Below are 22,639 nucleotides of genomic sequence, written 5' to 3'. Positions count from 1 at the left end.
GTTTACAGCCCAAAATTAAATCAGAGGCCACATACTTGTAATTAGATGCCTGGCATACAGAATGTCAACTGGTGAAGCTTTCTCATCATTGTATTTCCATACTCAAAAAGGCTTGCCCTGTTTAATTTGTGCCAGCCATACAGCTGTTAAAAAGGCACAAGGCATTTTTTTCTTCATTCAACGGAATGAATTCATTCCAAGCCTGGCCTAAAACAAACTTGAGTACAAAAGCACCCACTAAAATATCAGTAGCTTATATATTGTTTGCATTTTCATCAAAACAGAAAATTGCAGCAGAGGCTGATCATAATGTAATCAGGTTGAATTTCGTACATGGGGGAAGCTTATGGGATTTGTCAGGAGTGAATTTCTCCACTTAGGTGAGAAGAGTACCAGGACTTTGGCTCCTCCGTATGCCTCTTGTCATCGACATTTTAAAGCAGCCTCCAGAGCATCTTTCACCAGGAAAGAAAATACTTTGTCAAGCAGGGAAGAATATTAAAAATATGCTAAGAAGATTAATGCAAGGTTGTTAATATACCTCACCAGTTCGCTATCATTAATCCTGTCAGTTTGAAGAATTTTATTTTATGTCTTCAGTCAGGTTTTCTTCATAGAGACCAACAGTCTAGTTTAACTGCCAAGGTGCCTCAGAGCACAACTAGAGGGCTGTTCAGATAGCACCCCCCCCAGTTCAGTTTATTATTATTATTTAATATATGTATATATATATATATATATAAACACACACACACACACCACCCTTTATCAAAAGATCCCAGGGCTGTGTACAACATTATGGAGCATCAGTAATAAAAAGGCTATGCCATGGTGGGTGGGCTCCTCCTCTGGGCCTCAGCAACTTTGAGGACTCTCCTCAAACAGAGTAGTGTTGTTTTAACCCACAGATGGGGAACCTATAGCCCCGCATGCATTGCTAGACTACAACTCCCATCATCCCTGACACTTATCCCTGCTTGGCTTGGGCTGATGGAGTCTAACAACACTTGGATGGCTGCTGTTACCCTATCTTTGGCTTAATCCCTTAGTGCCCAACTTCAAAGTTAGGTTGGACTGAATTGAACTGAACATATATTGTTCCCTTGTGACCCTTACTACCACCTCCTTCTTGCCCCTTTCTGTCTTATTCGTTTTTTATTACAATCTTCTTGGGGCATTGATGGCCCAATAAAATGAATGAATCACAGCTAGCCTCGCTCAGTTCAGTGGAAATGACTGCCTGGTTTGATGTGCGGAGGTGCGCTGCTGTAAATTGTCAAGACTTCCCAGATGTTTCTTCTCAGTAAAGAGGCTTGGTATTTCTTAACTGTTTTTTGCACTAGGGGGCTCCCAGGAGTTAGAAAGAAACAGACAGAAGGCTGTTCTTTTTGGAAACAAGACATCACACTGGGGTTTTCCAATGCAGAATTTAAAATAGCTTTAAAAATAATGACGAAAAGTTCATGTAAGTGTGTAGCAGTTATCTGGAAACAACCGCCCTGGACAGTCAGAGCATTCTGAAGGTCTGTGGAGTTTGCAGTGAAATCTCCAAAACATGAGCTGTAGAGTCATGTATGACTTGTGTGTTCCAGGACTTTGAACACAGAAATACAGGTTTGGATAACTTGAAAGCTTGCTCCCTATTTGGTGACAGCTTGGATGGTCCTAAGAAAGATACTGCCCAACTGTGGATTTTGGATTTTTTTATTCTTTTTTGCATGGACCAGCACAGTTTCTTTTGTGTTTTTAAGAGAAGTTTTACTAGACAAAGACTGAGACAAGCTGTGTAGGTAAGATGCTTTTTCAAAATAATGAACTTATCATAATTGAACATAAGTGATTTCTTGTTCCACTGCAGGGTGTGTGTCTGCTTGTGTAATAAAGTTCACAGACTTGTACACATTTGTTTATTATCAATATAACTGTAGCTCTTGGACTTTTGTGTGTGTGTGTGTGTGTGTGTGTGTGTGTGTGTACACAAACATAAAGGCTTGCGAGCACTCACACCAATCTGCTGCAACAAGGAACAGCTTACAATTGTTATTTGCAGTAGCATAGTTTTGTGAATACATCCAGACCACTTTTGGAGACACAGCTTATGTATGCAATTAATAGCAATGTACCTTTAACACAGGGCCAGGAAGCATTTTAATAGTTGGCGGGTATGTTTAGCTCAAGTTAGGCCTAAGAGAATTATAAAATAATGTAAGCATGCCTGATTGGGGTAGGGTAGGGCAGCTAATGCAATATCTGAGCATAATTATAGGAGGCAAAAATGGTTTTAGAAAACATCTTCCCTATCATTAGCATGGGAAGAGGAAACTCTGATTTCACTGACTCATGGAAAGATGTCTCCTTTTCACAGTTGTTATTACATGTTCAGTTATTGTAGATAATAAATTCATTTTGTGCTGTGTTTGGAAGGGTATTTTCATGGGTTTCTATTAATTTGATAGACATAATATGGGGCATTTTAATATCTTTTTTCCTTTCTGTGTGCATATAATATATACCCATATATATATATTCCTTAGCTGTAGCTTTAAAATATAAAGATTTACATGGGTTTAAAAATAACTCCACGAATGATGATGACTATAAAATGGTATTTATAATTCTCTCCTCTATAGCTCTGTGCCAGCCCAGAAGGGACTCCCAGACTTTTCCTACTGTGACTCAGTTAACTGTGTTTACACAGCCGACTCCATTCATTCTCTGAAACAAACTCACACCCTCTGTGGTGGCAGATAAGATTTTAACAGCTTGTTGGGACAGCCTGTCAGATTAATTACAACTGAACATTCACATTCCTTGCGCATTTCCAGTGTGCGTGTGTTTGTGTGTGTACAACACACACACACACACACACACACACACACACACGAAGAGCTGGAAAAAGAGGAGGAGAAATCCAATAATTTAGAAGGCATGCATCATCACCATCATCATCCTAGCAGGCAACCAGTGAATTCCTAAGCTACATTCATCATGTTGATTCATTGGAGAAATGAGCTTCCTGGATCAGACATGCCAAATTTTAAACTGGTTCATTTGCTCTCTGTGCGCACCCCAGTTGCTAAGACTCTGGAGTGGCAGGTGCCCAAGGACCAGAAGGAATTTGTTGTTGGGCACAGCCTTTGTGATATATCTGGGGTTCCTTGTCAGCCAAGTAGGTCACATTGTCCCACAGCACAGAATGAGACCCCTGAAAGCAAATTCCCAGAATCTCCAAGATGCTGCGCAGACTCTTTCCCTCGAAATCCCATTGGATGACACCTTGTTGCTTTCTGATCTGGAAAGACCCCAGATGGGAACAAATGATACTTCAGCACTGCCCAATGTGGTGTATATCACCCTGCGGTCCAAGCGCAGCAAACCTGCCAACATCCGAGGCACCGTGAAACCCAAGCGAAGGAAGAAACAAACAGTACCTTTGCACCATGAAAATAAGGACCCATTGGTTGTCGCTGGCCAGGAGAAGAGCTTAATCCAAAAGCCACTTCATGGGACTAATAATTCTATGAATAAGAGGAGATCAGGAGCAGTCCCAGAGAGAGCAAGGGAGCACCAGGAGAAGTTCAAAGAGAAAGAAACACCCAAGAAAGACAAGAGACGTTGGAGACCTCTGGTCAGAGGAGCAAATGTTCAGCCCAGTGCTCTGGAGAGCAATATCAGGATGTACAGCGAAAGCCCACCATCTTGGCTGAGCAAAGATGATATCTTAAGTATGCGTCATCTGGCGGATTCCAAAATAGAGAATATACAAGAGGCACCTTCTCAGTATGGAGTAGTTCTGGTACTTGAGGGGGCTGCTATGGTTAACAGGTCAGCCAAAGGAGGTGTTTGCAGCCAAGGGCACTGTGGCCTCATGAAGAGACCTCTTGACATGAGTGAAGTGTTTGCCTTCCATTTGGACAGGATCCTTGGGCTGAACCGGACCTTGCCTACAGTAAGCAGGAAATCAGAATTCGTACAAGGTAATTGGTTTACATAATGGATAGGAACCCAGGGCATTCCTACCCCCACCCCCGGCCCAACTATTGGGCATGTGTGTTCAATAACCAGAAATAAATGCAGTAGAAATACCCTGAAGAGTAGAGTCAAAAGATAAACAGAAAATCCTTCAGATAAGCAAAAAAATGATTTCAGGTTTCCAGATAAACTTTCGCCCTTTGGAATGTATAAATATTCCAGGTATCAGCATGTATATATAATGTGTGTGTGTGTGGGGGGGGGAGACTCCAATTTTGCTTGTATGGTAATTAATGTAAAGCATAAGGGGTGGGTATTTTTATTTAGATTCATTATCCATAGTTAATATAAAAGTTGCAGAAAGTGATGAGAAGGGAAAATTGATAGTGTGGCAGAGCTTTGAAATTGTCATCAGATATAGCAAACCACATCAGGGTTTTGGACAGGAGGCCTTGATTGGATTTTGGTTTTTTATACTAGAAAACTTTATGAGCCAAAGATAGTGTCCCTGATGGAGCTGTGCAATATCTGTTCACTTCTGTGGGCAAACTTGTGGATTTAATGGAAGATGTGAAACAGCAGTGCCTGGTGGTTTGTGCCCAGAGTTTAATTTAAGAAACATCAGGCAGTTCTTCAGACTGATTAAGGTGAACTGTGGGGCCCTTAATATGATAAAAGCTAGATTTCTTCCAACACCACTGGTTATCACAGATGCATAGCACCGACATTTTCTGCCACAGGCAGACTAGAGGACAATCAGCCGTTATCTGGTTTCGATTCCTACTATCAATGTGAAAAGAAAAAGGGGGTGGGGGTGGGGAGAGTAGCAAAGTCCCCAAAATTCAAACAATGAAAAAATATAACGATGACTTTGCTTTTAACTCTTTTTTTATTTCTCAGTGTGCCAAGGGAAGATTTACTGAATATTTTAGGCATTGAACTTCAAGACTGCTTATATTAGGCGAATCTGGAAATGAAATGAAAATAAGACCAAAATAAAACCATCTTGGTATATGTGTCTCATAGGCCACAGTTGCACTAAACTATGGCTTGGGCAGAAGTTTCAGTCAGAATAATGTAATATAGCACAGTACTGTAGTGATAGCTGGAAAAGGTAGCACTGCATTTTAATGAATCAGTGCTAAAACAGGCTTGCTATTTATGTTCTAATTTTGACCTAGAGCAATCGTTACTTTATTTTATACAAAGTCTGTTACCAGCATTAAAAGATGAGTAAAGGAAAAATAAAATGAAAATTCACTGGCAGCAGGCTGCAGAAAGCAGATAAAATAACGGTCTCTGGTTTATCTACATTTTGTAAGCTTTCCCAGTGGCAGACCCTATGAGAGTGTCAATAGATTTCTCGGAGCAGCGATGTGCTTTCTTTGCTTGCTTGCAAGAGATATTCGGGTTAGCAGAGCATAGAAGGCACATTATGCATATGTTATTTTTAGTGAGAGCTTTTACTGCTGCAGAGCTTTCAGAAGGAATGAGGTAATCCATTTTAGGGATCCTGGACAGTGTGATCACACAGATGATTGACTGCAGGCCCCTTATGGACAGCTCTTAGCCTAACGTTAGGAAGCGTTGCTTTCAGTCTGCATTATTATTCTAGATTGTCAGACTGAATTTCTCTTTCTTTTTCCCTTTCTCATTCTTGTGTTCTGTCCTTGGTGATGTTCCAGACATGAAGAGCTGTTGTTATGCAATGAGTAGGAGGAAGTGAATAGCCAGTTTTCATTTTGGTTATTTCTCGACAAACAGTTTCTTAGCTACAGATGAAATCAGAATGCGGAACAGCCACAGCTCACCACTTTCCCCAGAAATGTTCTAGATTTGAAGCATCCCCTTTTAACCATCAATAGTTACTGTGGACTTTATCCACGCAACACAAGTCCCACTCAAATGAATGGGAATTCTTCCAATGATCTCTAATGGGCCTTGTGTTGGAGAATCTTTTGTGGTGAAGTGGAAATAGACTATTGTTATTTTGGGGTCGCAAACCTGGGCCGCAATCCTGTACTCACTTAGCCTGGCGCTAAGCCTCACTGAACTCAATGGGATTTCTTTCTGAGTATGCGTAGGATTGAGCTGTCAATTAGCTTTATTCACCAAGCTCTCTTGGACCCCCACATCTCTGTGATAGAAAAGCAATATATACAAAACCCCCCACAAATGAGTACATATAAATCAAGAAAATCAAACACATGAGATAATCAATAAATTCTCATTTGGACTCTTCAGTTCTCTCTTATTCAGCAAATGTATTTCCAGGTGAGGTTACAGAAACATTTGTACCCAGTGACTTTCTCTGTCTGTTGAAATCCAGCTTTGGGGCTGACATCTCCACGCGATGTCTCCGTTTCAGCCTGCCTCAGCACCGATGTGATATATAAAGACAAATTTGCTGCCATGTTAACATCTCACAAAATAAGCTCCTCAAAGCTGTCATTCATTTGGTGGAAGCCTTTTTTCAGAGATGCACTTAGGAAGCTCATATAAAGCAACTTTTGCTTGCATCCCCCCTTGCTCCCCCCTTACCCCGCTCCTGCCTGAAGTCCTTTTCACATTTGACAGGCTAACAAAATGCACTCTGTTTGCAGTTGCCCAAATGAATTGTGAACCTTTCTAAATCAAGAGAATTAATTCACATTGTTCTGTGACACGTCTGCATTATTAGAAGGGAAAGCTGACTCCTGACAACTTTCCCCCCTAAGATTCATTACTGTTGACAGATCAAAATTTATAAAGGCATGGGGGCTGCAAGAGAGGGAAGCCTCCCATAGTTCTGACTTGCAAAGCAAACAAACCATAATTCGTAATGTCAGTTGCAAACTTGCTGCTTTTGTCCCTGAGCTCACATGTGATGTTGGCTGAATGAAGGCCCTTCATCCGAAGGGGGGTGGGGCAGTGGAGGAGGATGAACAAATAGGTATGTATTAAGGGAGACAAACTTGCAGCAAGTGCATAGATCCAATTCCTCAGCCATCTGTGTTTGCTGAGCCTGGATTGTGAGCAGTGGCAAAGATAAGAATAAAGGTTTCTAATATATGTATACTTTGGGTGGAATAGGTCCAGGAGTCAAAGATCTGTTTGGGGCTTTATTTGGTTGGTTGGTTGGCTGCCCCCAAATCTCTATGTTTTAAAAGAAGAGAGTGCATGGGGGAAATTGTTTGTTATAAAAATGTCCAAACCTTAGAGGAACATGGTTCTCTGGATCTCAGCCTGAGGAAATATGAAAGCAGGAGTTTTTATATATTATATATTTTCTTTTATCTTGCTGCTTCCTCACAGCAACCTGTGGGTGCTGGATTAGGTTGAGAGACAGGGGCTGTCCTGAGGTTACCTAAGGAGTGTCAAACTGAGTAGAAGTCTGAACCTGCTTCTCCCCGGGTCTACTCCAGCACCCAGGTTTGATGCTTTTACTTAGCAGAGCCACTCATTCGTAAGGAAGGAAAAGATTCCACTCTAAAGGAGGGCTTTCTATTAATGGTGAAATGAATAATCAGGGAAATGATGGATGTGTGGGGAGAACTATGGGGTGTGTGTAAATGTGAGGGAAGCCATCCTGAGGGCCACTTGGGCGGAAAAGTGGAATTAACATAGGGGAATTAAAAGCAAATAATAAAATAAGCTGTACGACAGGAATGTCAAGGCACAAAAAGATTCCGGACATGCAGAGTATTTTATTATTTATAGCTCTATGTTCTGCAACATGGACTTGATTTGGCAAAGGTCTCTTTATCCACCAACAGAGCAAGTCACTGAAATGGTGAAGAAGCAGGTTTCTTTGGTGGTGTTGAAACAGAAATGTTGTCAGGAAAAAAAGCTGGTGGCAAGAGTTGGGAATAGCTAATAGCTTGGATCCAAAGGAATTACAAGCAAGTTCCTCTTCCTCTGCAGTACCCCGTGGCCCTATTCCTGAATTCCATTCCTTAATAATTGGGAACTTTGGGGGGACAGTATGGGATGTAGCACTTCGTGGGGTAGGAGGAGTGGCAGAAATTGAGTGCCACCATTAATGAGTAGAAGAGCCATCCACTTGCTCAACAGCAGGTTTTGCTCCAAGCTGTGATTACTTTCAGATTGGAAGGTATTAACTATGGCAGTCTTCATTGCCACACTAGATCCTCTTGCCTTGTGATCCTCTCTAGTCAAATGCGCTGTGCAGGGGTTTGAACCTTTGAAGAGAGTTGGCTGTAGGGATGTTCACACATTACACTTGACAAATGTACTATCTTATGTACCTACTAGTTTAGCTGTACTCATGGACAGTTATCCACCCGTTAATGTTCAACGACTCTCCAGTCTGCGTACATAGCAACTGAGCTCTGCAAATCACCACATGTACCTTCTGTCACACAAACACTTGTATGTGTGTAGAATCAGCTTGCATCTGTGTTCACCGTAACATGTGAACAAGCCCTGTTGGACGAGAGCTAACAAAACATCTTAAGCTCTCTTAGAAACATTGCCTCTGTTCACGTCCTCTGCAGACGAGTGAGAAGCAGAACTTTAACCCTTGCTGTTGCTGGCAAAAGTACCACAGCAATGCTAGCTAAGGAACGAGCTCATATTCAGAGTTGCCTTCATCTGAAATATACTTAGTATGAAAGAGCATCTGACTGACTTTTAGCCTCATTGTGTTTGCTCACTCCGTAATTGGTCTTGTACCAACAGAGGCTGGGAACTTGGCCCAGACAGAAGGGGAAGCTCCATTGATTCCATTTACCATGTTACTCTAGCAATCGCCACATGCTGATAAGCATAGTCAGAGTGCCGCCTTTAAAAAAAGAAGCAGCAGCCAGCAAGCAACGTGTTTACGATGCTGTCTCCTCCCACCCCCCCACTTAAAATTGGACGTCATCATTATGATTAATGTTTGGGCAAAGGACAAGGAGAAAACCTGTCCTTGCTGAAATATTCAGTTTTATTGCATGCCCTGGATCAGATTTAACTGCATTTGTTCACAGCTTGCTTTCATATCCTGATATTTAACATAGGGTAATTACCAGGGGCCAAAGGAAGATTGAGGTAGATGTGTTGTTTTTTTTAAGTGCTGTAATACTGTGTGTACTACAGTGGTACCTCGGGTTACATACGCTTCAGGTTACATACTCCGCTAACCCTAAAATATTACCTCGGGTTAAGAACTTTGCTTCAGGATGAGAACAGAAATCGTGTCTTGGCGCGGCGGCAGCAGGAGGCCCCATTAGCTAAAGTGTTGCTTCAGGTTAAGAACAGTTTCAGGTTAAGAACGGACCTCCGGAATTAATTAAGTACTTAACCCGAGGTACCACTGTATTCTGGTCACTTTACCTCAAAAAGGATGTTGTAGAACTGGAAAAGGTTCAAAAGAGAGGAACCAAAGTGATCAAGGGACTGGAACCACTCTCTGAGGAATGGTTACAACAGGGGTAACCAACCTGGCACTCTCTAGAAGCTATCGGAGACAGCCTCTCCTCATCCCTGACCAGTGATCATGCAGGCTGGGAGTCCAACAATATCTGGAGAGACCCACCTTGGCTTCTACTGGGTCACAGCATACGTTTGTTGGTTTTAGTTCAGAAAAAAAGATGAGTAAGGAAGGAAATGATAGAAGTTTGTTGGTTTTTAGTTCAGAAAAAAGACGAGTAATGAAGGAAATGATAGAAGTGTGGAAGGTTGCGCATGGTGTAGAGAAAATGGATAGGGAGACGTTTTCCCTCCCTCTTCCACAATACTAGACCCTGAGGACAGATTTCCCATGCCCTTTGTTTGTTAGTCTGAACTTCATAGAATTTCCCCTTTCCAACTCCAGAATATGCAGCCAACATCCTGTGATTCACATTTGCCATGCAAGTGGTATTACACTCCGCAGTATCTATAGAAGTCAATATGGCACCCTTGATTCATGCCCCCATCTTTACTTGCATAGACTTGCAGGTCTAGGATTGATATCCTGGGAGATGGTTGTCTGTATCAGTGACTGTTTCTCAGCTGCAATTTTTTTTAATGTGTCCAGATGCAAGGGAAGGCAGGGGTCTACTATAACAGAAGAAATAATTTTTGAATGTATGGCTAGCTACACAAAAGGCTACAGTTTACGTCGTTCCCTGCCTGCGAACTTAACGGGATGTGAGACATACTGTCATGGTTTCACAATGGAAATCCCAAGACTACACTAAATGTAGCTAAATTTTGTGCGTCTGCAATCAATCGCAGGAAGCAAGTGGTATCCCATAATGCATAAACCCCTAATTGCTAATTACAGGGGGCATGCTAACAATTAATTTTAATTTTTATATTTAAATTCTTGCTATATTCATATTGTCCCTTGTATTTCTGATATTTTTTATGATCTGTGATATTGTGTGTGTTGATGCTGGTCTGTGACCGTATTAATAAATTCATTCATTCATTCTATGGCAGCAACTCTGGGGTTTTAGCAAGGGCTTTTCGGTTCCTCTTGCCTTTTTACTTTGCTTAGGCCACTCCCAAAATCCTACTGATGCGTTACCATCCTTTACAAGTGCATGCATGGACCTCTGAGAGCAACTTTAGTTCTGAATCCTTTGGAGGTTTTATAGTCTGTGGTTTAATGAGTCTTGTGTTTGAAGAACCAGGTGACTGAACCTGCAGAAGAGAACATGGCTTTAAGGGGAAAGCCTTTAAGGGAATTAAAGCCTTTAAGGGAAAAGAGCCAGGCAAGAGTTCTCTAAGGTGATTTTTTCATGTTCTGACTATGTAGCAGAATGTAACAAAACTGCAATTCTTACATTAGGAAATCTGGAGGATACATTAGTGTAGGTGAGGCACTAAGTTGCTATGGAGATGGAAACCAAGTTAGGTAAAAATAGCTGGTATGTCAGCAATGCTGTGTTTATCACCAAGCTAGTGATTCTGCATTGTGCTCTCTCCCTCTCCTTCTCCCTCTCCCTCCCCCTCCTTCTCTCCCCTCCTTCTCTCCATAATTTTATTTCTTGCTCAACTACTTACAGGACAAGAGTTAGATCATCTGTTGTGCAGATGGCCCCAGCTTCAATCCCTGACATCGGGTAGGGATGAGAAATCCTACGTGTCACTGTGTGAGTCACTGCTAGTTGGTGTAGACAATACTGAGCTAGATGACTCAGCTTCTTCCTATGTTCCTATGACCTCTGTGTGATCCATATGCTGCATGGTTTTTCTAATGGAAATGGAGAGTCAAAATGGTGGGGTGATGGGAGGTTGGCTAGAGGTTCCAGGTTCAGTGCAGAACAAGCATTCCCATGGCTGCAGTAATAGCTTTTCCTACCCAATCCTGGGGCATCTCAAAACAGCAGGCCACAGAGTTGCCATTTCCTTTTCATTCCCCACCTACAGCATGGCTAGATGCTAATGGAGTCTGCCTGCTGGGAGGACCGGTATATGTGTGTGGGAGCTTAATGGGTTCTGCTTCTAGCTCAAGGTTTATATTATAACAGCTGAGGCTAAATAAAATAGATGACATTCTTTGAGGTGAGAGACACGGCCTTTCAGTCACACTGGCTGGTAGATCTGCTATGTGAGCTGTTGGGTCATTTAGCTAAACATTTATATTTGCTGTTTCTCCTGAGGGGATTCCTTGTTCACTCGAGGGATCCTTTAATGTAGCTGTGACGTAGGGCCCCTCCAGACAGGCGTTTTATTTTGAGAGTCTTCTTCAACATGCTCTTGACACAATAATAGTGAAACAATGGCGGATTTATTCTGCTTTCATTTGCAATTCTTCCCCAATGCTGCCTCGTTATTGCTGCCCAGAGGAACTGTAGTGCAATGAAAGCAGGACAAAAAACCCCGAATATTTTTGTGTATAAAATGTTATGGGGTGCTTAGTAGGAAGTTGCATGATATGCACTGATAGGAGATGAAACAGTGTGGCTACACCAAAACTTTTGCAGTATTGAAAGCAGCATCACATATGACTACCCTGGTAACATCATGAGCACAAAGAATCATGGATGTACAATAAAAAGACCTGGAGGAACTCTTAATCAGTAGAAAATGTATTGCAGTATGGCTAAAGATTTCCATTAGGATGGGCTGCAGAAGAAATTATTTTTCTGTTCATTTTATTCACATTATAATGTGACACTCAATGTCTTCCAGCTTTGCCCCTCCTGTATTTCTTTGGACAAGGTTTATTTGTTTCAGTTGAGTCTGTTTTGGTGGAGCACATTTCAGATAGCACTGTTTGGGATGATTGATGTTTGCTAGGTCTGTTTCCTGTGAATCACACACATTTCCGCTGATTCACCTTAGCTGCATTTTGTTCTTTCCAAATGGCAAGTTTTCACATTTGTTCAAGACGAAACTCTTGTATCTCTGTCTCTCTCTCTTCTATCCCCCTTCCCCATCATGAGCCCATGGGAGGAAGCAAGTAAAAAGAAAAACAGGAAGGGCTTCACGTGAGGAATGTGCTTTTGTAAAGCAAGGCTGGGTCAATGTACAGAGGAGAGGAATAAGGAAGACATGTACTTCTCTGATTTGCAGGGAGAAAAACACCCCATGACCTGTGACTATAGACATACTGGCTGGTTTGGCTAGAAAGTGGGGGAGGAGATGGGGATGTATTTTGATCACTAGACAGAGCAATCCCTTCCTCACCACCCTCCTTTAATCTCCTCATTCCAAATGCCCGTTCATATACCTGATGCAACTCAGTTGGGGGGAAACGCTAGGGAGGGGAAAGCTGTAGGTCATGATTGGGGGAAAGGGAAAGGTGTGATATAAATCTAATAATGAAAATAAACCAACAGAAATCTGTGCCATGGCTGAACCACTTTGGAAAGCTGGTGTGAGCTAATATGAGAGAAAATTCTCTTCCATACATACAAATCCTCCCTGAAAACTGGAGAGAAAGCTTCCAGCCTAGCCTCCTCCCACACACCTAGGCTTGTTTGTGTAGGGAAATGATTTTCACAGGGAGTATTCCCTGTTCTGATCATATATAAAATGGAAGTTGGTGGGCAAGACTCATTTTAACAGTGAAATGGGAGAGAGGTTTGCTGATGCTTTCCTTCTCTAACAGCTGACTACCCACAGTCATTTGCTCCAAATGCTTTTCTTCCTTTCCATAGCAGAAGTAGGAAAGAAAGAGAGAGACAAATGCCTGGAGAATGAGACTGAGAGAATCTAAGGTAAAGTGGGGTTGGGCATCAGGGAAGGAAGGCTCAATGTCCCTCTCCTGCACATTTCTTTTATGTTTGTGATGCCATTTGCTCCTGTGTGGCTGGGCCCACCACCACCACACTTCCAGTTCACAATAGTAAGAAAATGCAAACATGGTGTGGCGGGCATCCAGTTCCAACTGGGGCCACAGTGGGGGCAACGGGTTTAAGCCCCCCTCTCCCCACATCACAGCTCCAATCCAGCTTGAGGCTTCCCTAGCTGGCTTATTGCTTTAAGACAAAACTGTTATATTGGACCAAATTTATCCATTGTGCTCTCAGGGTTCCATCCTCATGTGGGAAGTTGGAAAGGTATAATCAAGTTAAGTTTCTTTCAGGAAGGTCAGATTAGGCATGGTCAAGGCTGGTCAAATCAAGTTGGGCAAGGTACCAGCCAGCAAGAATCAGGACCCTGGACAGCTCCTAATGGGCCTTGCTAACTGAGATATGAAAGATGTTGCTCCAACAGGGCACCATCTGAAGCCAGCTGTTTCCCTTAAAGGGCCTATGCCTGATGTTGTATCCTTTGACTTTTGCATGGTGTGTGTCCTAGACTCTAGGAAACAGAGGAACTGTTCAAGATGGTTTCCTGAGTCCAAGGAAAGAGGTAGAGGCCATATCCTTTGGTTGGGAGGGCATGGGAGAAGCTACTGCAGGTCCTGCCCTGGGAAAAGTGGCTTGAACCTCATCCTCATCTGAACACTGTCAGGGATCATGTCACAAACTATGTCCAGTCTGGCCCTTGGGTAGCCCCTTGAATTCTGTGGGAGGGGGAAAGCAGACACCCACCACTTCATGTTTAGTTTGATCTTGAGAACTAGGCATAGTCACCTCTGCTTCCAAATGCAGAGCTAAGCAGATTTTAAAACATACGCTTTCAAATGTGTGCTGTATAACATATGCACCATGCACCAAGAATGCATGAAAGCATTCTGTGCCATGTGCTAAGAGTTGCCCAGCTTTTATCTTGGATAGCCTGAACAATCTCATTGTAGGTTTACCTTTGGGAGTGATTCAGCCACATATCTTTTATACATCCTGTCTCTTTTAAGACATTGTAGTTACAAAATCATACATTGCTAAAGAGGAAAAAAACCCCAAAGTGGTAAAGATGAGGCTATAAATCTACTTGTTATAAGATGGAATTCATGGCTTGCTCATGCATATATCATTTAATGATGACGCTCTCATAAACGAATATTGCTTTGTTGAAATTGAATGTGCTACAGAGATTTACATCAGCTGCTGATCTGTCAAAGCACTTCTAATCTATTTAATATATCTTCTCATAAGGATGGATTGTTTAAAGCGGTTTGTAGCATAAAGTCAGCAGTTATTCTCAGACAATGATGATAATTATAATGTCCAGGGTTCTTCCTTTCCTGTGGTGGCTTCCTTTACATGTGGAGTATGACCACATTAACCAAAGGAAGTCAAATCATTGCTGATTTCTTATTCATCCTACCACATCTTTAGAATACCTCTTTAAAAAAAACATGTGTGGAAAACTACTGTGATTTTAGGAAATGCCTACAGAATGATCAAGGGTTGAAAAATGCAACTCTTAAGTACATTAATGGTTTTGTTTGGTCTTTTTGTTTTTTCTCATTAGATGATCAGCCATGTCCTATTATTCTTTGGGATACCTCCTTGGCTCAGACCGATAATGAGACACACTCGTCATTGAAGCTAACGTGGGGGGCTTACAAGCAACAATTAAAGCAAAAGTGTTGGCAAAATGGCAAAGTACCCAAAACAGAGTGGGGATGTACAGATATCCATCACTATGAGTGGTCCAAGATGGCACTACTTGATTTTCTTTTACAGGTAAGGCAAATGGACTTATTGCCAGTATACAGGATTAATTATAGCAACACATTTTATTGAATAAACTACTTATATAAAAAATGCTGGTGGTAAGGGAGCCACATTTGGAACCTCTTCAATGCAAAAGTATTACAGAAACTAGAAGTCAAAACAAAGTATGATAGAGAATTCTTACCCAGGGGGCAAATGGTTGATATGTCCTAGCCCTTCCAATAAAACTCACTTCCTTTAGAAATAACTAAGTAAATTCTGGTCAATTTGTGTCAAGGCTTTACTCTTAAGAACTGCAAAGTCCTGACTAGGGCGGAAGTAGCAATGTTAGGTCACAGGCTTGGCAATTCAAGCACATCATTATGAAACGGTCTAGAGCTTGAAATTCTCAGAGTTTTACCATGATCCACAGAGGATCTCCTTCCCTGCCCCTGAGCAAATAATGACAGTGTAGGGGAGTCACCTGATTCATCTCATTCATCTAGAGTGTTAAGTTCTTACAAGGTAAGATTCCTCACTTTGTAAGCCCAGAACAGGAGGCTGTTTATGAATGAACAGTTTTATACACAACTGTATGGGAAAATGAAAGCAACCACAAGAACAAGCTAAAGGGTGGAGTCATAGCTCCAACCCATATAATGGGAGGCAATGTTTAATTCTATCATTACCTATTACTACAAGGAAAATCATGAAATAGGCCTGGTTAGGTATCCTTAAATAAATATACTATCCAGAGCATGTGATGCTGGCAACAAGGCACTATTAGAGTTCCGTTTCTATACATGCAGCTTTCAGTCATTCCATTGGTGCAAATCCAGGACAAGGTTCTGGTTGTCTGTAACTTCTAGTTACATGTATAAATTGCCCTTTGATTTCTAAAATAATTCAGCTTTCTGCACACTTGTAAATTGCAGAAATCATTGAGTTGCCGGTTTTCATAATGGCACGTAGGTAGTACATACAGTATTTAAGTATAATTCATATGCAAACACTATAGGTATGGCTATTACAGGACATTGATTTCTAAACTAAAAATAGATTGTCACGTCTAATGTCTCTCAGTATATCCCTGAGTATGTCATGCTTGGCACCCAATTGAAAGTCACGGTATTTATTGTACGGATACTAAACATAGCAACAGCCATACAGGAATAGCATAGAGACTGTAGCAGTCTCAATGTGTTCATGTGGAACCATTAATATTTCTCTCTCAGTAATGGAGTATATAGTAAATGGTCTTCTCTCTAGGGAACCGCATTTAAGCCACATTAACTTTGAAATTTAGGGGCCTGTAGCGTAAACACTGCAGCTTAGCAGAAAGCATGGCACCATTATCATTATTTAGAAATAGTAGCTGGAGTGTGTTGGTAAACTGAAGCAGCCATAGGAAGATGAAAGGACACAGAATATGGATTTATGTTTGGGGAAGAGCATATGCTGAGTTTACCACACTGAAATTTAAGGAAGCGAGTGCTGGAAGAAAGGCCTGCTCCCTGCTGCAAAGCCCATTTCCACCTGGCTTAGGGGGCAGAGCCCAGACTCACCTTGAAGAGTTAAAAGAGGATCCTAGGAGGCCACTGGGAGATTGCTGGAACAACTCTTGGGTTGGGGCAACTGGCTAAAATGTTTTAAACTGTTCTAATTTTGGTTCATCTGTTTTATTTTTGTTGGGTTAGTGTTGGTTAAATGTTTAGTTGAGGTTGGCGGATATTTTAATTTGGGTATAACTAAACTGTTTATTGTTGTTGGTTTCTATTGATTTATTGTTTTATTGGTTTGTTTGTTGCTTGTGTGACAAGGGACGTGGGTGGCGCTGTGGGTTAAACCACAGGGCCTAGGACTTGCCGATCAGAAGATTGGCTGTTTGAATCCCAGCGACGGAGTGAGCTCCCGTTGCTCGGTCCCTGCTCCTGCCAACCTAGCAGTTCAAAACATGTGAAAGTGCAAGTAGATAAATAGGTACCGCTCTGGCGGGAAGGTAAACGGAGTTTCCGTGCGCTGCTCTGGTTCACCTGTAGCAGCTTAGTCATGCTAGCCGGCTCCCTCGGCCAATAAAGCGAGATGAGCGCTGCAACCCCAGAGTCGGCCACGACTGGACCTAATAGTCAGGGGTCCCTTTACTTATACCTTTACCTTGTTGCTTGTGTAGGATATTTCGTTTTTAAATGTTTGATGTTTTGTTGTGTTTTTATATATGTTATAAGCCACCCAGAGTAGCTGGGGAAACCCAGCCAGATAGGCGAGATATAAATTATTATTTTATTATTAATAATAATTCAGAGGAAATTAATGACACAAGTAGCGCAACATTTCAGAATGGTAAATTGCTATTTGGTCAGATGGTACTGCTACTAAATGCTGCACAACTTGAAACATGATCTAGTCTCCCTTTGTATCCTCCTCACTCTCTTCTTACATACCCTTGTGCATGGGAGCTGATTGCCACTGACCTCTGCCCTTTTGGTTGACATTCCAGGCATACAAAATAGGCAGCTCTTTGGAGGAGAGTGTTGCAAGCATGCAACTGTATTTAAGGGGCTGGATTGGGCAAAACAAACAGATCCAAGAAGGAATGATAATAACAAACATGAACATGCTAAAAATTGCACATGCAGAAGCAATCATGCTGAGTATGGAATATATAGGTATCCTGTAGACCACATGCCATATATTATAAGAGCTGAGCGAAACATATTTCAGGAAATTTTTCTTTTTTTGCAGGCCATATGCATTTGTGCTGGGAATATGAGTGTCACAACTCTAGGTAGTTGTCAAGTGCAAGTTTCCTATACATTTGTATATGCCTGTCTTGTCTTCAAATGTTAATAAGGTTCTGGGAATGCTAGGGTCTATTTTTTCCCCTGTAACATGTGAAACAGCTCCTCTACAGAGTCAGAGAAATGGTACATGTAACTGACTCTTCTCAAGCCTGGAAAGCAACGCTCCAGGGAGTCAGGGAGCAGCAGGTCTGTATGAATTAAGGATTTTAATTTATTTCTAAAGCTGATGAACAGTTGTGATGCCTCACGTTCACATGTGCTTTGGTGGCATCCCATAAACCTGGTAGATGTTTTCATATGATTGCATCTTGATGATTTACCTGAATTCATTTTCAGATCTACCATCGCTTGGACAAGAACTGCTGTGGGTTCAAACCACGCAAAGAAGATTCCTGTGTCCAGAAAGGATTGAACCTGAATTGTGATGACCAGGATAATGTTGATTTGACACACATTATCCAGAGAAAAGATGATCCAAGGCATTTGGTCTTTATAGATAATAAAGGTTACTTCGACAGAAGTGAAGACAATCTGGATTTCAAAATATTACAAGGCATAAATGAGTAAGTTCTATAATATACCAGCAATGTGTATAGGGTGGGGAGCTTCCTGGCCATCCAAAGGCTGAATGCAGATCTCCAGGCCTCTCTGTCTGGCCATACATTGGCATCAAGCAACATGGCTGGGGAGCTGTAAGAACACTGGGGTTACGTTCAGTAATGTGGACTCTAAGCATTATCCCTTTCCATGTGGATGATTGTGGGCTCTTGACCTTGATGTCTCTCACTACACTTTGATTAATCACTGCCCTTTCCTCTTCATGCCTACTTTCCTATATGCAAAACATATTACATGTAGATCTCACAAATATTGCTCATTGCTGTTCCTGTTCCAACTCTGCTTCTTGAATCTTCAAGCCTTCCACTGGTCTTACCACTCTTGCTACCTGCTTTTTGCTTCTCACTTGACATACTTGTTTTGGGGAGGACTGAACTCACCTTGCCTCTTTTACATTTACTACAAGTGAAATAATGATGTATAAAAATAGGAAAGGCTTAAATCACTGACAAAAATCCTGTGAAATTTGATCAGAGGTGACTTGTTTGTTTACTTGCAGGTTCCCTGAATCGGCAGTCTCCGTGCTGAAAAGCCAGCGTTTGCGAGAGAAGATTCTACAGTCTTTGTTCCTTGACAGAATTTTTTGGGAAAGCCAAGGTGGTCGTCAAGGCATTGATAAATTAATTGATGTGATTGAACAGAGGGCCAAAATTCTTCTTACTTACATTAATGCTCATGGGGCAAAAGTACTGCCAATGAATGAATGAAGGCTCAGTCCTGTGCACACTTACATGGGAATAAGAAACACTGCACACAGTAGGACTTACTTCTAAGTAAACACACATAAGATTGTGCTGAATGGGGGAATGAGAAAAAAACTAGTTCTAATGAAAGGGTCACAGAGTTTCATTAAATAAGAAACTCAGACAGGCACACCTGATGTGAAACTTGTTGACAATACTTTTAATTTATAAAGCACACATGAACAAATGTTCAAACATTTTTTAAATTTGTATTCTCTAAAGGAGCCTGAGATGTAAGCATCCGAAATTACTTGCTTTATAAACCATACGTATATCTATTTTTGTTTCTACTTTGGACACCAATAATATATGGTAGAAGTTTCACCATTTATTTGATTTCAATAGATGTTGCTCACTTTAGGGGAAAAAACATCTTAGACTACTTATTTCAATGGGACTGTTCTAAAAAAAGTGGTTTTTAGGATCGCTGAAGACTTGCTTCAGGAAAACATTTATACAAGGATTTTTCTGTTTCTTTCCAACAAAAATAGCAGATCCCAACTGCTGTTGATATTTCTGTATGTGTCAAGTATTGTTTAGTAAAAAGACCAAATTCAGTGTTCTTGGAATTAGGAGTATGATATTTTATATTTAGTTTTTTTTAAAAAAGGAAATATGTTATCCATTGAACTAAGCAGATGTTTCATGGTTATGTTACATACTTGCTTTTGAGGTTCTTTTTAGAACTTGTCTACAATCTGTCAATCATTGTTCAAAAATTCTGCAGAGAACCGTTTACCTTTGTTTAGCTGTTTAACCAATGAAATCAGGTTTTCAGTATGTAAAATACTGGCAATTGTAACTTTAGTTCTTGAGTATTCTATGATATCAAAACATGACTTTGAAGACATTCCTTCCAGTTAATATATTTTTAAGAATACTGATAAAACCATAATGAAAAGGGACATGAATATCGGTATTGTCACTAGTATGGAAGCTTTACATAAAGCATTGTGTTCTGGTTTTTCGATTTCATTGTTAGCATATAGGCTTTGAACTCATGATGGGATGGAGGCAAATGCACCTCTAGTATCTAGATAGAGTCTGCCCCAAGAGTGTTTAGTATTTGTATAGTTCATAGTGACCAGCTGCATTGTCCTGTGTCTCACCAAAGAATCCTGAAATGTATAGTTTGATGAGTGTGTTTTAGAGTATGGATTAACCAACCTAAGTCTCTGGGTCATAGGTTTCAGGTCGTACAGAAACTAATTCTCAGGTGGTTGCCCTTTATTCATTCAGCTGCAAATGACAGAAGGGCTTGGCTGAAAAGGGAGTCAACTGCATCAACGGAAAGCACAAAACCAATCCCACCCCCCAGGCCACAACACCACTGCAATGTAAGTTCTCAAAGTAGCTTCCCCCCTGTTGTTCTTTGTATGAGAGATTGCAATCATTTGCTGAATGTAAATGATTGAATAGCTCATATTATGATGGCCTGGTGTTTGTCCCTGAAAGAAAACCGCCCTTTTTTGTATCCATAAATCCAGCCCTGTGTTTTGTGTGCCTGTTTCCCCAACTGTGGCTTGTGCCAAACAAGCACTCACCACAGGAATTTACATGCTATTACATTTTTTTTCCTGCTCACCTTAACTGCTGGGGCAAGGGTGACAGCTAAATTAAGCAGCAGGCTTTTATTCCAGCCTGGGAAATGGGACAAAATGAACTATGAAACAAAGCTTTCCCAGGCAAACACGGAGCAGCGTACACTTGTTTCAGTCACTTATTTTGTAAGAATCTGTATCAGGCTACTTTCCATTTATGGGCACATGGGATCAGACATATTTTCACATTCCAGACTAGTCTGAAGCAATGGGAGTAGCAAGGAATCCAAGCCCTTTTGTGTGGGAGAAATATTCAAGAAAAATATTGGGTGAAATGCCAACTTTTAAACAACTCTGAATATTTTCTTAATTATAAAATCTAGGGATGTTTGCTAGCTGTTCTCACGCTAAGGAATCCCCTGCCTTCTCTTGCTGCAAATGATAAAACAGGTCTGTTCAGTTCCCCATTGCAGTGCCCACTTATTTACAAAACTGTGTTTATTGTTGTTTTTTACATTAAGGAGAAATGCTCCAATTTGGAGCTCAGCATTACACACACGAAACACAATCTTTCCCATCCAGTTTAATAGAGACTTGTGAATAAATTCTTTTTGCACACTTGGTGCTAGGAGTCTTTGCATATACTGGAGAGATGGGTGTTCATTCCTCCATGCTCACAAACAGTTTACCCAAGGAGACAAGGCTTGATAAGAAATAGTCCCTTCTTATGTCTGAACTGGCAGACACCAGAAATTATAATCAGACTCTGAATTTTCTGGGACTTATCTTTGTGGTCAGCATGGAACCTGACCTGAATGTGCACTGTCCTTTTAAAACACATTGTATTAGACCATCTGTATAATGAAATTTTAATGAAACTCTTGCTGGCAAACATTACTGTAAAAGATGAAGTGTATTGAGAGCAGGCAACTCTATCCTCTATCCAGAAGAAAGCATGTATAGAAATTAAATAATGAAAGTAAAAACCAAGCAAACATGTATTTGAAATATTAGCAAGACACACTAGAATATTAATACAGAGTAATGTGGATTGTGTTGTTGGTAACAACTTTGCAGTTGATTCCATCTATGTTTGTGCTTTGAATTTATGTATATTTTTGCAGCATTAGCATATTTCACTTGCACTGCTGATGTTAAATATACTTTTGGTTTTATAAGAGGATTTTAAAAAATGTCTCTGCTGTTGTCTTGGTAAAAAAATTAAAAACTAAAAACAGTATTTCACAGCTTTATAAATATTGGATGCTTTGAAGTAATTATATTAACTCTATTGAAAAGCACAGGTCGCTAATTTATTTTTAAACTTGAATAAGCTTAGCTTAGAAAAACAACCCAAGATAGATTATGAAACCTTGTTTGATGGAAATATTTTTAGTTGTTTATTCATTTGACTTGTAATGGTTGCCAATATCTTGCCTTTAAATATATCCTCTGGGTTTTTCTGTGCTTGCTCTTCCAAACATATTTAGGTTCAAAGCTAATCTTGTGTATTTGAGGTGGAAAGCAATGGCAATAACTTCAAACAACATAAACTGGCTGATGCTCAAAATTATGTCATACTTCTGGGAATGTACCACTTAAGAATGCAGGTGGAGAACAGGGCTTACGCGCACATGAAGGGGCATAGCTGGACAAGTTATTTTGGCACCCAAGGGTGGGAGGGAAATCCCAGAAACACCTCTTCCCCTCCGTAGCAGTAATAATACAACAATATTTTCTTCCGTTTCATGACACCCAGAATCAGCTGCCCAAGATGGCTACCTTCTTCTCCCTAATGGTAGGGCCAGCTCTGGCCAGAAGGCCACATGTTTAAATGCTTTCCCAGGTAAATAAAAAGTGCATTGGCTAAGCCAGAACGTGTTTTCAATATGCCAGGGTTTTTTCTTCTTCTTGAAAAATATGCTAGTTTTCTGACCTGAATAAGTCTGAGAATACACCACATTGGCTCTCAGACTTCACTAGGGCCTTCTTTTATC

General features: G+C 40.9%; 1 protein-coding gene across 2 annotated transcripts; it reads left to right on the top strand.

Annotated features, from left to right (window-relative positions):
* The first annotated feature begins 1,271 nt into the window (after positions 1–1,271).
* GASK1B (golgi associated kinase 1B) lies at positions 1,272–22,109 on the top strand. Of its 2 annotated transcripts, none has more exons than XM_028743989.2 (5): positions 1,272–1,786; positions 2,631–3,977; positions 14,755–14,969; positions 18,077–18,303; positions 18,858–22,109. In XM_028743989.2, exons 2-5 carry the CDS (start codon positions 3,008–3,010, stop codon positions 19,063–19,065), a joined length of 1,620 nt encoding a protein of 539 aa, XP_028599822.2. In that variant the 5' UTR covers positions 1,272–1,786; positions 2,631–3,007; the 3' UTR covers positions 19,066–22,109. The 2 variants fall into 2 exon arrangements, with proteins under 2 accessions (XP_028599822.2, XP_028599821.2); XM_028743988.2 differs by having other exon boundaries at positions 1,272–1,790.
* The last annotated feature ends 530 nt before the right edge of the window (positions 22,110–22,639 follow it).

The sequence above is a fragment of the Podarcis muralis genome, chromosome 9 (genome assembly GCF_964188315.1).
Source record: "Podarcis muralis chromosome 9, rPodMur119.hap1.1, whole genome shotgun sequence".
Lineage (NCBI taxonomy): Eukaryota > Metazoa > Chordata > Lepidosauria > Squamata > Lacertidae > Podarcis > Podarcis muralis.
The sequence above is the reverse complement of the archived record's forward strand: the minus strand, read 5'-3'. Positions and strand labels throughout refer to the sequence as shown.

Bases quoted from the DNA above. Each gene is read 5' to 3' on its own strand.
- GASK1B (XM_028743989.2), top strand. From the start codon at position 3,008: ATGAGCTTCCTGGATCAGACATGCCAAATTTTAAACTGGTTCATTTGC. The intron at 3,978-14,754 runs GTAATTGGTTTA...TTTTCTCATTAG, and splicing joins GAAATCAGAATTCGTACAAG to ATGATCAGCCATGTCCTATT. The intron at 14,970-18,076 runs GTAAGGCAAATG...ATTCATTTTCAG, and splicing joins TACTTGATTTTCTTTTACAG to ATCTACCATCGCTTGGACAA.